The 13982-nt window shown below is 47.5% G+C and overlaps 1 protein-coding gene across 7 annotated transcripts in view; it reads left to right on the forward strand.

Moving 5' to 3' along the window:
• BIN3 (bridging integrator 3) overlaps window positions 1-13982 on the forward strand; it is a 52706-nt gene that overhangs the window by 22815 nt on the left and 15909 nt on the right. For 2 of the 7 annotated variants that reach the window (XM_075556522.1, XM_075556523.1), the window contains 2 exons: window positions 6780-6828; window positions 12554-12698. The exons of 1 other annotated variant lie outside the window; for it this stretch is intronic. Coding sequence is in view for 1 of the 6 variants with exons in the window: in XM_075556520.1 (XP_075412635.1) it covers window positions 6780-6828 (49 nt within the window). In the remaining 5 variants the exon portion in view is untranslated. Of the gene's footprint in view, window positions 1-6779; window positions 6829-12553; window positions 12751-13982 lie in introns of all 7 variants that reach the window. 4 more of the 7 variants (XM_075556520.1, XM_075556521.1, XM_075556524.1 and 1 more) reach the window with 3 other exon arrangements.

Genomic DNA, 13982 nt, shown 5'->3' on the forward strand with positions numbered 1-13982 from the left:
AAGAGAGCAATAACAATATTGCAAGTAGGGAATTCTGTGTTGACGGAAAGCAAGTGAGGGAGTGGCAGAAAATGAAGGCTAACTTGGAACAAATTCCAAAAGCTAAAAAAGCTCGTCATGGTTTAACATCTTTTTATGAGGCTCTAGAGAATGAATTGTATAAATGGGTTATGGAGTGTCGCCAAAATGGTTACTGCGTAACATGCATGGGAATCCGCATACATGCTCTACATGGCTAAGGATGACAAATATAAAGCACCAGGCATTGAAGAATTTGCTGCGTCAGCAGGATGGTGTACCCGCTTCATGAATAGGTTTGGCCTATGTTTCAGACAAAGAACAAAGGTTTCCCAGAAATTGCCACAAGACCTTGAAGAAAAAAATTTATGTCATACCAGTCATTTATTATACAACAAAGGATTTATAATTATGATCTGGCAGATATTGGGACTATGGATGAAACTGCCATGACTTTTGATCTTCCAAGCAACAGAACTGTGGCAAGTTTAGGAGAAAAAAACATTTTTCTCAAAACCACAGGAAATGGAAAAAAACACTTTACAGTTAGTTCTATCATGTTTGGCTAATGGAACTAAGCTGCGTCCTGTCATTATTTTTAAAAGAAAGACCTTGCCTAAAAAGATCAATTTCCCACCAAGAATTACTGTGTGTGCACATGTTAAAGGCTGGATGGATGAAGATGGAACAAAAAAATGGTTGGAAGAAATTTGGAACCCACGACCAGGAACAACCCTAGAGAAAAAGCCATCGTTACTTGTTTGGGATATTTTCAGAGCCCACCTATCGGATGACATAAAAAAATTGGCAAAATCTAGTAAAGTTACGGTACTTTAGCAGTTACTCCAGATGGGCTTACATCTGTACTGCAGCCTCTGGATGTATCTTTGAATAAACCTTTTAAATACCGTGTGCAAAGCATGTGGCATGAATGGACGTCATCTGGTCAAACCGACTAACAAAAGGAGGAAATCTCATGAAGCCTGACATAGAGTTAATAGTAAAGTGGATTCGAGATTCATGGGAAGACATTCAGAAGACATGGTGTGACGTGCCTTCCAGAAATGTAGTATTAGTAATGCTATGGATGACAGTGAAACTGCACTTTGTATGAGAATGACAGCAGTGATGGTGATGACGGCGATCTCAGTGAGGACAGCATCTATTATGACCTCACACCAGCTGAAGCTCTGCATCGGGATACGGATGATGATGAATCCAGTTTTGAAGGATTTTAACTCTTTACATTTTAGCTTGGTTGCTGATTGAGCTCAGGGAATAGTAGTACTCTTAAGGTATCATTGCTGATACCTTATTGTTTTTGTTGAGCCTATTTTCCACTTACTGTACTGGTTTACTAATGTTAAATGACTTGTCCTTTTATTTATGTTTTTTATTTAAAATAAATATTTAAATACATTACCCCACTGATGTCTCAATTTTTAGTAATTTTATTTTCATTTGTTTTGATTACTGAAACTCACCAATAGCTTCTGCATTTCCCACCCTAGGCTTATACTCGAGTCAATCAGTTTTTCTGGTTTCCCAGGTAATAATTAGGTACCTCGGCTTATACTCGGGTCGGCTTATATTCAAGTGTATACGGTATTCCATGTATCAATAGTTTTTTCCTTTATTTTTATATGTACATATATTGTTAGAATTATTTTTATTTTTAAAATCATTTTATTGGGAAAATATGATTCATTTTATTGGGGACTCTTACATCTTTTCTAACAATCCATACATCAGTTGTATCAAGCATATTTGTACATATGTTGCCATCATTATTTTCTAAACAGTTACTTTGTATTTGAGGCCTTGGTATACTCCTTCTTAAGAGCTTCCCCTCCCTGCCCCCTCCCCAAGGAACTATTTGGTTATCTTTTATATATAAGAGTACAGGCTTGCTTTCTCTCCCCACTCCCTGCCCCCCCCCCCCGCCCCTTTTCTGCATTTGTAAAGCTTTTTTTTAAAAACATTTTATTAGGGACTCATACAACTCTTATCACAATATAAAGCGCATCTGTACATTCTTTTCCCTCATCATTGTCAAAGCATTTGCTCTCCACTTAAGCCCTTTGCATCAAGTCTTTTTTCCCCTCCCTCCCTGCTCCCCCCACATAAAGCTTTTTTTCTAAGCATATTTTGCCTCTTAAAGGGTTAAAGTGTTACTAACTATAAAAAGCAGAATATTTTAAAATTCTAAGTAAGTTATAGGCATGTTTTTAAAGAGAAGAGAGATTTGGGACTTGAGAAAGCTTTGAAGAAGCCAGGAGAAGGGAAAGCAGGTGGGGTGACTGACTCTCTGCCCTGATTTGTCCTGCACAGTCCAGGTGTCTGCCTGCTGTCTTTCTCATGTAATTGTTGAAGGCATTCCCTTTGGCACTCAAGGAGCCCTGGTGGCATAGTAGGTTACCCTCTGGGCTGCGAACTGCAAGGTCAGCAGTTCCAACCCACCAGCTGTTCTGTGGGAGAAAGGTGAGACTTTCTGCTCCTGTAGAGATTCTGTGAGTCAGAATCAACTTGATAGCAGTGAGTTTGGTTTTGGTTGGCACTCAGAAATGTCCCAATTTGGGACAAGAAATTACAAGAAGTCTACATTTGGGCAATTCATGAACAAGGCCACTTGGCAAAATTGGGAGTATCTGTACTGGGTGTGATGAGGAAGACAAAAGACAACCTGAAAGGAAGGGTGAGTCCACATCATACACTCCACGCACTGAGTGCTGATGTGAGAACTCTGTTCCTCCACCGATTCTAGGATTGGGCAGGAAGTAGTCGAGATGAGCCTGGACGGGAAGTGTGATTCCAGAAAGTAAGGAAGTGTGAGAGCAGGTACACCATGCTAAGGGCATGTCACCAACTGAATAAGCTCCCGCTATCGAAAACTGGAACATTGTAATCAAGCACTGTTGGATTATAACCCAGAGTATAAAACCAATGCCCATGAGTTCATACTGATTGGAGTAGAGATTGAATAAATAAGTGGCTGAGAATATACGATTCTCCTTGGGCAGACTATCGAGTGATTACATAGATAATCCTCTCTCAGACTCTCCTTTACTGTAGGCTGCACTGGTGGGGACTTCCTTTTAGAGCAGCGGTTCTCAACCTGTGAGTCACGACCCCTTTAGGGGTCGAATGACCCTTTCACAGAAGTCGCCTGATTCATAACAGTAGCAAAATTACAGTTATAAAGTAGCAACAAAAATAATTTTATGGTTTGGGGGGTCACCACAGCATGAGGAACTACCATATATACTTGAGTATAAGCTGAGTTTTTCAGCTTGTTTTTTATCAGGGCTGTAAGAGCCCCCAATAAAATGATCTTTTAATTTTAAAAAACTAGTCTGATTAAACGGTTTTTAAAAATAATTTCAAATGTGTTTCATAAATTCATATAAAAGGAACGTTACAGTAGAAGTAGAAGAGAGAAAATGCTGCCGGAAGTTGGAAGACCTATTGGCCATTGTTGATTCTGTTGTGTATGGACAAAGCGACCTTGGGTTAGTCACTAGACCTATCCAGATCTGCTTCCTCATCTACAAACGAGAGGGTTGAACTGGAAAAATTTCTATGGCAACTTAGAGTTCTAAAAATACTGTGCTTCTAAATTAGGATTTAGAGAGAGGCTGTGGCAGTACCAATAATGGAACCCTAGTTCCTACTTCCTTGGTGCCTGGTCTTGTAGGACTAGATGCTCAGTCAAAAATCACTCTGAAGCCCATTCTGGGGGTTATTCGGATATATGTCTGTTTACTCCTCCTATGTGTGGAATGGAGGGTCCCTGTAGACTCCCTCAGTTTTAAAGCTGGAGGGACCTGCTCTTCTAACCGCTGTTTTGAAATTTAGGAAGGTAGGCCCCCGAGAGATTGTGATTTGTTCAAACCACAAAAGCAGTCAGAGACAGACACCAGGTCTTTCGACCCATGTTCTAGAGCTTTCTGTACCTTATCGTGCTGCTTCAGGAGCACATTCAGTCTGTTCACAGGTCCACCAGGAGAGCAAAATGATCCTGAGGGCAATTGTCTACTGTCAGTTCACTCGGGTGGAGTCTCCGACCCGGGGGCACATAACTGAGGGCTTGAGGCAGGCCTGAGGAGACCATGATCCCTTAAACCATCCTTCCTTCCGAAGTCTGAGAAAGGGAAAGAGCCACCTCATTTTCCTTCTCCTCTCGGCTGCATCGCCTGCCTTTCCCCCCTGGTAATTACATAGCCAAAAATTATTTGTTTACAAAAGCCACGTGAATCAGCCAGCCCCTGAAGGGTTAACGCTCCCAAATTACGGGCTAGGTTAACAATAAACAGGATGTCCTCCAGAAATTAAATTTAAACCACCGTGACTCAGGCTGGCCCATCCTCTCGACCAGATCGTTGTCTGGAGTTATTATCGGTAGTTAATTATGCCTTTGGGTTTAGAAACAGTGTGGGTCAGTTTGAGCCAAATCAAACCAGGCAGTGGGGAGGGGGGGGGGCGGTGGGCGTGAGGAGAAGGGTGGAAGCGGGTCCTGGAGGTCTGGGTCAGTTGCACCAATAGGTGCAAGAGCCCTGAATGGAGGAGACTTGACCCATCCCAGAGAGCTGCAAGCAAAGTAGTGAGAGTGGCAGCTTTCCTGCCAGTCCCAGGAATTCTCTACTTAAACCGCTGTCCCTGGCTGGGGGGCAGCTGCCTAGGTTCACAAAGAGCTCTGGTTCTACTGTGCTGGAAGTGCTCAGCTCCAAACCAAAAAAACGTTTGAGCCCACCAGTTGCTTCCAGAGAGAAAGATGAGCCAGTGTGCTTCCCTGCAGACTTACAGCAGTGGAGCCTATGGAACAGGTCGACATGCTCTTACTTTTAGGGTTACTGTGAGTCAGAATCAACTATATGACAGTGAGTTTGGAGTTTCAGTTTCTTAAAGTGCACTAGACTTGCTTTCTTTTCTTCTTATTTTTTTCAAATCATTTTATTGGGGGCTCGTACAGCTCTTATCACAACCCATCCATAAACATCTCTTGTGTCAAGCACATTGGTGCATATGTGGCCATCGTCATTTTCAAAGTATTTTCTTTCTACTGAGCTCTTGGTATCAGAGCCTCATTTTTTACCTCCCTCCCTCATGAATCCTTGATAATTTGTAATTTTTTTCATGCCTTACACTGACAGATGTCTCCCTTCACCCATTTTCTCTTTTACGTTCCCCTGGGAGGAGGTTATATGTAGATCATTGTGATTGGTTAACCCCTTTCTATCCCCCCACTTTCCCTTCCCCTCCTGGTATGGTTACTGTCATTATTGGTCCTGAGGGGTTTATCTGTCCTGGATTCCCTGTGTTTCCAGCTCTTATCTGTACCAGAGTACATGCTCTGGTCTAGCCAGGTTTGTAAGGTAGAATTGGGGACATGATAGTAGGGGGAGGAAGCATTAAAGAACTAGAGGAAAGTTGTATGTTTCATTGATGCTCTCCTGCACCCTGTATGGCTCATCTATTCCTGTGACCCTTCTGTCAAGGGATGTCCAATTGTCTACAGATGGGCTTTGGGTCTCCACTCTGCACTCCCCTTCATTCACATTGATAAGATTTTTTGTTCTGTGTCTTTGATGCCTGATACCTGATCCCATTGACACCTGATGGTCACACAGAGTGGTGTGCTTCTTCCATGTGGACTTGGTTGCTTCTCAGCTAGATGGCTGCTTGTTTACCTTCAAGCCTTTAAGACCCCAGACACTATATCTTTTGATAGCCGGGCACCATCAACTTTCTTCACCACATTTACTTATGTACCCATTTTGTCTTCAGCGATCATGTCAGGAAGGTAAGCATCACAGAATGCCAGGTTAATAGGACAAAGTGTTCTTGCGCTATGGGAGTACTTGAGTAGAGGCCCAATTTCCATCTGCTGCCTTAATACTTAACATATACATAAATGTACATAGATCTCTTTGCCTGGACTTGTTTTCTAGCTTGGCTCCAGCCCTTTTATTTTCACAACTGTAGGGTTGTAGGATTTCCTGTACTTTACTGGGCTGCTAACTGCAAGGTTAGCAGTTTGAACCCACCAGCTGCTCTGGGGGAGAAAGGTGAAGGCTCTCTGCAATCTTAAAAGGCTCTCTGCAATCTTAAGGAAGTTTCTAAATCATCTAGTTTAACTCTTCAGTTTACAGAGTGAAAAATCAAATTGCAGTGCAATAACTACCTACCAAAAGGCAGGCAGCTTATTGGAGGTGAAGGTTGGGCTGCTGCTCATGAATGCCCTAGAATGTGTCATCTTCCCGGCCACAGCTCCTCCCGGCCACATTTTGCCCTCTGTTGAGAACTAGTGAAGAGCTGGATATAAATAACAAGTATGTTTTTTGGTGTTTTTAAAAAGTAGATTTCAAAGATGCTGGCTAATAAAGTCAGCCTGTGATTTCCAAATTTGCAACTCCCCAAGACACAAGGTTTTTAGGGATTGTTATTCTTGTATTATCTTCCCTCTCCTACCTTCACTTTTTAAATTGCTTAAGACAAACTCTAAGTAGGAAACCACTCTGGGGCAGAAGTGTCCGTTGGGCACCGTTGATGGGCAGCCCACACCCCTAGACCCAAGCCTGATGCTGACGTCCCAGGCCCGCCAGGGCACTCGGTATAGCATTGAGCATGTAGCCACTCCCACTCATGTGTACCCTCCTGGAGGGAAACAGCCTGGGCTTTAGCATTGCCCTTCAGCCACGTTTCTTCTGTTCTGCCATAGCTTTAATAGCCTCCCTCCCCTTCTCTCTCTCTCTCTCTCTCAGGATTCCTTTTAAGATTGGGCAGCCCAAGAAACAGATCATCCCTAAAACAGTGAGTAACCCCAATTTTGTCTTTCTGAGATTCACTTCCTTCTCCCTTGGCCTTGACAGAGAACAAGAGCTTTGACTCAACTCATCTGTGGCTCGGAAGGTTTCAGGCTGCTGTCTACAAAGTTGGCAGTTCAAACCTACCCACTGCTCCTCAGGAGAACGATGAAGCTGTCTATTCCCATGATGACTGGTAATCTCAGAACCCTGTCTAGGGTGACTGAGTCAGAACAGACTCACTGGGCAGTGAGTTCTTTTGGTTTATTCTCAGTCATGTAGCTCCAGAACCTCACACAGACCGAGGCTTGCACAGGCCTCCTCGTCATGGGGTGCTTTCAATCCTCACATCAGCCTGGCCTCTTACTGTCCCTTAGCACATGGACGAGGGGATGACAGTGGTGTTGTGGAAGCCTCTACTTCCAAACAGCCTGGCTCTAGAGTAGGTGTGCAGCCTGCACTTTTCTTAAGAGAACTCAGAAGCATAGGCCCCTGCCAGACATGTCCCAGATCTGCACTTCTAGCCGCCTCAGCTGGGTGAAAGACCAGGAAACTTCTCCAGATGTCCAGGCCCTTTTCTTTCCCCTGCACGTGTGTGCATTCTTGGCCCTGACCCAGGGGCACTCCGTGGGAGAGAATGATCGGATCATGCCCACCCCCTGCTTTTTGTTTCCTACTCTCTTTCATTAACAGACACTTTGCACTGGCTTAATCTGCTGCACAAGATTTCTATCAAGTGTTGAAGAGCAAGGATGTCACTTTGAGAACTAAGATGCACCTGACCCCAGCCATGGTAGTTTCGTTTGCCTCATATGCATGTGAAAGGTGGACATTGCATAAGGAAGACCAAGAGGAATTGACATTAAAATTATGGCATTGGGGAAGGCTATGGAAGGTACGATGGACGGCACCACTGCCAACAAATCTGCCTTGGAACGGGTACCATCGGTGTGCTTCTTAGAGGCAAGGATGGCAAGACCTTGTCTCCCGTGCTTTGGACAAGTTGTCAGGAGAGACCAGTTCCTGGAGGAGGACATCATGCTTGGTAAAGTGTAAGGGCAGTGAAGAAGAGGAAGGCCCACAACCGGATGGATTGACACGGTGGCTGCAACAATGGACTGAAGCATAAGAACAACTGAGGGCCAGGCGGGGTTGCGTGTGCTCTGTTGTCCACAGGATTGGTATGAGTCAGAATTCTCTCAGTGGCACCTAACAACAACAACAACAACATCCTGTTGCAAGGCCATCCGTTTTCACCTGTCTTTTATCTCCAGAATGGGAATGGAGGAGAGTCCTAAACGTTTAGAAAGTTTAGATGTGGAAGCTCTTAGAGCTGCCCTCATCTAGCCTCCTGATTTTTCCTTCCTGGAGAAGAAATCAAGGCCCAAGGAATGGCAGTGACTTTTCAAAGGTGGAACAAACCTCACAGAGGCCAAGCTGTTGGTAGACCTCCATTTTGAGGCTCTTTGCAATAATCGTGCCGTTGCTTTCTGCTGCCTCAAGCCATGAAGATCTCCTAAGAGGTTGGAATTCTAGTCTTCAGTGCTCTGACCTACAAATCTGAGCGAGTCTCTTGGGTATCAGCATGGGGGACCCAAAATGCAGAGCTGGTGCTTCCCACCGCCTGAAGTCCCAGCACTGTCAGCACGTGGGACTCTTGTTCTGCCGCACTGCCCCCGAGAGTTTTAATCTTAATAACATTATCCCTCTTTGGCTCAGCTCTCAGAACTACAGGAAAGGGATTGCTTCAGTTTGGCGGGAAGCTCTGCACACATCTGACCAGTGGCTCTATCTTTGGGAAATCCAAAGTTAGATCACTTACAAGGAAGTGGGCTACAGTTAAAAGAGCCCTCCCCTTTTTCATGCAAACACAGGTCGCTGGCAAACTCTGAGCTTTACCTCCCATGCAGAGGCTGACCATCTGTGTAGGCTCTCAGCTGAAACTCAAGGAATCCGGGTGTGCAAATGTTGGGCTCTAGCTGCTACAGGAAGTGGGAAGGTGTGGCTTGGAGTCTCTGGAGTTTAATCCAGAGCAGAGCTGAAAGGGAAGTGGTTTGGAGAAGGGTCTTTAATTCCTAGCACACACTTAAAAAATTTTTTTTTAAATAAAGTAACTCTCAGTACCGTACCTTCATTGGGAATGGCCATTGTTATCCACAGAAACATCAGGCTAGACTGCAGTGTCAAGCAGCTCTGCTTAACTACTGGTCCGAAAGGCCTCTGGGTCCTTTCATCTGAGGACTGGCAGTACTGCCCCAAGAAGGACAGTTCACACACCCGTGCAGACCCCAAGCTCCTGTGGCAGGCCCTCGAGTGGCCCATCACCCTTGCATCTATCCCATGTGGGATGGCACTCTAGGCCTCTAGCGCATGGCCTCGACTCTCCCAGACACACGGAATGTCATGTAGAAGTTAAAAATCCAAGATTAAAAGGCTCCCAACCTGGATTCCAATCCTGTCTCCGCCATTTGGCTAAGTGACCTAAAGAAAGGGCCTTAATTTCTCTGAGCCATGGTTTTCTGATTTGTAGACTGAAAGCAATCATACTCTCACTGCTACCCTTATGCAGTCACTGCATTGATACTGTTTCATGGGTGTAGTGAGTCTCGTATGAGGCAGTGCGTGTAACTACTAATAAACAGCACTATAGGAAGCCCATTGGTTTCCCTCTCCATCAGCCACTCAGGGCTCAGCTGTCCCCAGCAGCTAGGCTCCCCAGTGCAGTGGAATTCTGGTTGGTTGCTCACAAGGCATCAAAGCCAAGCTGCAGCTTGAATTGGGCGATTTGCTTCCTTGTCATATGCTGCTAAGCTCCCCAAAAGCACTAAAGTATATGTAGCAAGACCTTGCCTCTCCAGAGTCTCCTCCACTCTAGAACTCCTGCCCGGCCCCTCAGACAGTCTTGGACTGTGCCGTTGTCTCAGCATCTCTGGCAGCCACCCCCTAAATGGTGGTGATGTACTGTTATTCTTGCCCAGGCACTTTTAGGGAGGGGAACAGCTATGGGTCCGTGGGTTATTGGAACCCCTGTCGTGGGAAGAAATGTTCATGTTATCTTCAGGGAGTTTCAGGAGGTTTTTGGCTCAAGGCACTTAACTGTCAGACACAAAACAAGCATTGTATCTTTGCCCTCACTGCTCTCCTATGCCCAGGTTATGAACCAAATTCCATGACCATGAGAGCTTTGCTGGGATGGCATGTACTCGGCAGAAGCTGACTGTTGGAACTGTATGTAAGAAGAGAAGCTTCCCCCACCTCCCACTCCCTGAACTCCTGTGCCGTCGCTGCAGCAGCCTGATGTAGAGAAGAAGCTGGGCTTCCTTGCAGAACCTTGGGGGATGGAAGAGTTTTGTCTGAAGTTCTGCTCTGAACATCCCTCCGGAGCAAGGGGGACTCAGTACGGCACCACTGAATGCACAGTGAGAGAGCGAGCTGAGGTGTCAAGGTGAAAGAGACCTCTCCGCCTAAGAAAGGTTTTCCGTGTGGAGAGGCTTTCGCCTTACCCATAAACCTCCTACAATATCTAGGAGAGGTGGCCACACTCAGCCCAGGGCATCTCCTATGAAGAGGGCTGTCCCAGGATGTAGACAGCCAGTCCCAGCTCTGACCTGGGTTCAACACTGTAGCCCTGTCTGTCCTTTTTTCATTTCCCCTGAGTGTCACTTTGGGTGGGCACTCAGCCCATTCACTCACGTAGCAGACACTGAGCTCCAGGCCTGGCCCGGCTGGGTGTAGAGCAGAGTGCACACTCCCTCCCATCCACCTTCCACCTCTGGATCACGGGGAGTAGCCCAGGGTAGCTGTTTGAGGTTTGATTCTCCCTGAGCTAACCTCGCCAGCCTGACCCAGCCCATCCTGGTCCCCTGACGCGCTGTGCACATGTGTTTACACTTGCATTGTTGACTGGGGGCCAACTGCCTTTTTGGCAAAGGAATCAAGCATTCAAAGATGTTCCGATCTTTCCATTTGGCTCTTTCCCTCGGCGTGGATAGACTTGGACTGAGCCTACATTGTGGCCCTTTCATTGTCTGAGGGGCTAGGGTGATTCTGGCATTGCCCTCTTTGGCCTTTTCCCACTGAAGGAGACATCTCTAAAGACCGGGAGCTTTCGAAGCAGCCCAGCACTTGGTTGCTTGGAGGCTTCAGAGGTGAAATATATAAGAACTTCTCTGAAGCTGTCAGATGGCCTTAAAAAAACCAAATCAGACTCACTGCCATCAAGTCACTGTGACCCTGTAGGACAGAGTAGACCTGCTCGTGTGGTTTTCTGGGACTGTATGTCAATCCTTTATGGCTGCGAGTGGCTGATAAGTTGGAACTGCAGTTCTTTGGGTGACCGCCGCGAGTTTTAGCTACTGCACCCCCAGGGCTTCATCCGATGGCCTTCATTGGCAGAAAGGACTGAGTGCGCCTATCCCTGACCCCTTGATCAGCTTCTAGTGTCAGAGGCGAGTCGTTTCTCAGCCAGCATGATCCAGCCTACTTGGAAACTTGCAGTCGTCCTTCTCGTGCAAGTCCAAGCAGTCCCCAGCCATGGAGCCAGGTGTGCTCACATCCCACACACCCAGCACACTTGGAGAGTTGCACAAGACAGGAGTGGGAGCCCAGGGCTGCAACCCTGGTGGTTAAGCAAGCGCTCCACCCCGCCCCCGGCGTCCCCCAGAGAGCCCCTGCTCCGTGCGCTTCAGCTGCTTTTACTTCAAGTTTTCATCTTTGGGGAAAAAATAAATGCTGTTAATATGTAAAGGTTCTGCTCAGCATGGCCTGTTAAGTAAGAAATGCTTCCTCCAAAGCGAGGTACAGTGGCAGTCCCTGGCCTAGGAGGGTCACCCTGGCCGTCAAGGTCCCTGTTCTTTGGTCTGCGTCTCCCCTCTTCCCAGCCTGCTACAGGTGGTCCTTTCATCACCCCAGGGCGGAGGTGAAGCAAAGAGAAACTGGCATTTAGGAGGCACCATCCCTGGGCCAAGTCCCTTGATGCGTGCTCCTTCCAGACACATCTGGTCTGTGGTGACCCCGTGCATGCCTGAGAGGGGCCTTGCCCCTTCCTGTCTTCAGTGGCTGATGTTGTGGAAGCAGGTTGCCAGGCCTTTCCCATGAGGTACCTCTGCATGTACACGAAACGAATGGCCGGCCTTTCCGTTAGCAGCTGTGCGCATGTTAACCACTGCTGCCCCAGCCCCGGGGCTCCATTCTGTACATGCACCACCTCCTTCATCCTCAACAGCCTGATCGTCCCTATATGCCCCCTAAGATTTATGTGAGTTGTGACAGAGTAGAGAAGTGGATGCTCAGAAATGCGAGGTCATTTTTTTAAAGGCGCCATAGCTCATATTGGAGCTGCTGTCTTACCTGTGTGTGCTCATTCCTGTAAACCAAGGTCCTCCGTGGGACTCTTCAGGAAAGACCTACAGGGCAGGCACCACAGAACCTTTGGCTTAGGCCTTTGGTTCCTACTGGCCTGCAAATCCTCTGGGCGAGGGAGGTAGCGCTCTAAAGGTGGGTGCGAAGGAGGTTTTCATTTTATCTTAAAAGCAGCTTTGACAGCGCATGAGGAAGGTAGTGATGAGAACCCTGGGCTCCCTGCGTGGAAGAAGGGAAGCAGGCCGGTCTAGTGCAGAGAGACTACACTCTGCGCGCAGTCTGAGTACCAGTGATGACTTCACGATGCTGCATAAGCTCCTGGATGCTGGCGTCATAAACTCAGGAACCAGACCACCTTTTCCAACCTCCAGGTTTTACAGTGTGCACAATTGAAGGCAGTTAATTGAGCTTTGTGCCTCTTCAAGAACTCTGCACCCGGATCAAAGTGAGAGCAGCCGTGGAAGGGCTTGGCAGAGGACTGCTGCTAGTCGAGGAGGAGCAGTCGGGCAGCAGAAGGTGGGAATGACTACACGGCTTACAGAACGGGATCGATTACTGAAGTGGACAGGTAGAAGTTGAACTGGTGTATGTTGTGTCGTGTATATTTTCAACAACAAAATAAATATTTTCTCAAAGGGAAATAAAATGACTGAAGACGAGTTAGTCTCCCACACAGGGATTCGCGTTCAGCATACCCTGCCTACCAGCTCTAAGTAGATTGTGTACTTCTGTCATGGAAGCCTGCCCCCATCTTCCACAGGGCGTGTCACAGTTTGCAGTCATATGGGTACTTTTGTAGCCCCACCCCCACCTGGCTGAGTCCATCGCAGGTAACAAGTGCTCAGCACAGTTTGGAGGTGAATACACACTGTATTTAACAAGGCCTGCACTGGGAGTCTGCACTTGGCCTTGCTCTGCCACAACCAGCCATGTGCCCTCACGTCAGGCACCTCCCCACTGGGCATCCATCTCCTCATTCATAACATGAAGTAATTGCAGTCACGTTCTATGATTCTCTGGCTATAAATCCAAACACAGAGTGGCGAGGCCGGTGGGGTTTGAGAGTCGTCTTTAATTGGGTAAATGTTGATGGAAGAGCACTTGTGGTGAAGATTTGGGCAATACTTGCACTCCCTGCCCTTCAACCTGTAACCAGAGGGAGAGTCAGGATTGAGGTTTCTAGCTGGCAAGAGCTGGTGGGGTGGGGGTGGGGGGACGCTATCCTCCCCGGTCGTGGCTTGTGTGATGCTGGGCTGCTGCTGCTTCCCCTGTCTGGCCCAGGAACCTGCTCCGGGAACCTCAGGAGCGAGGATGAGGTTGTGCAGCAGGCAGGGAGTACCCGGAAAAGGCTGCAGCTTTACTGCCCAGTGCTCTCCTCGTGGACTTGCTGCAGCTCCGGGGGTGCTGCAGCCCCATCTCACAGAGGGGAAGTTGCAGGCGCTGGAAACACAAGCGGTTTTCTTCTCCTGCCGGTGGTAGACAGTCAGCCCACCGTTCCAGTACTGGCAGAACTGGGGTCAAGCGATAACAAGAATTCACTTAAAGATCCTTGCCTGGGTCCCTAATGATGGTAGGATTTGCTGCCTCCCAGCTTGCAGAACAGCTTCCCACTGATGCTGGCAGGCAGGTAGGCCTGGAGTAGGGAGGGAGGTGGGCTGCTCAGGTCTCGCAGGGCAGTGCCAACCCCCAGCATCGAGCCAGCCCAGTCAACACCACCTCCCTGCATGAGTCTCCCTCCCAACCCTAGCTCCTTCACTGGCGCTGGTGGCCATGGCGTGAGGGGAGGGAGAGGATCTCTGC

Source organism: Tenrec ecaudatus, chromosome 8 (genome assembly GCF_050624435.1).
Source record: "Tenrec ecaudatus isolate mTenEca1 chromosome 8, mTenEca1.hap1, whole genome shotgun sequence".
Classification (NCBI taxonomy): domain Eukaryota; kingdom Metazoa; phylum Chordata; class Mammalia; order Afrosoricida; family Tenrecidae; genus Tenrec; species Tenrec ecaudatus.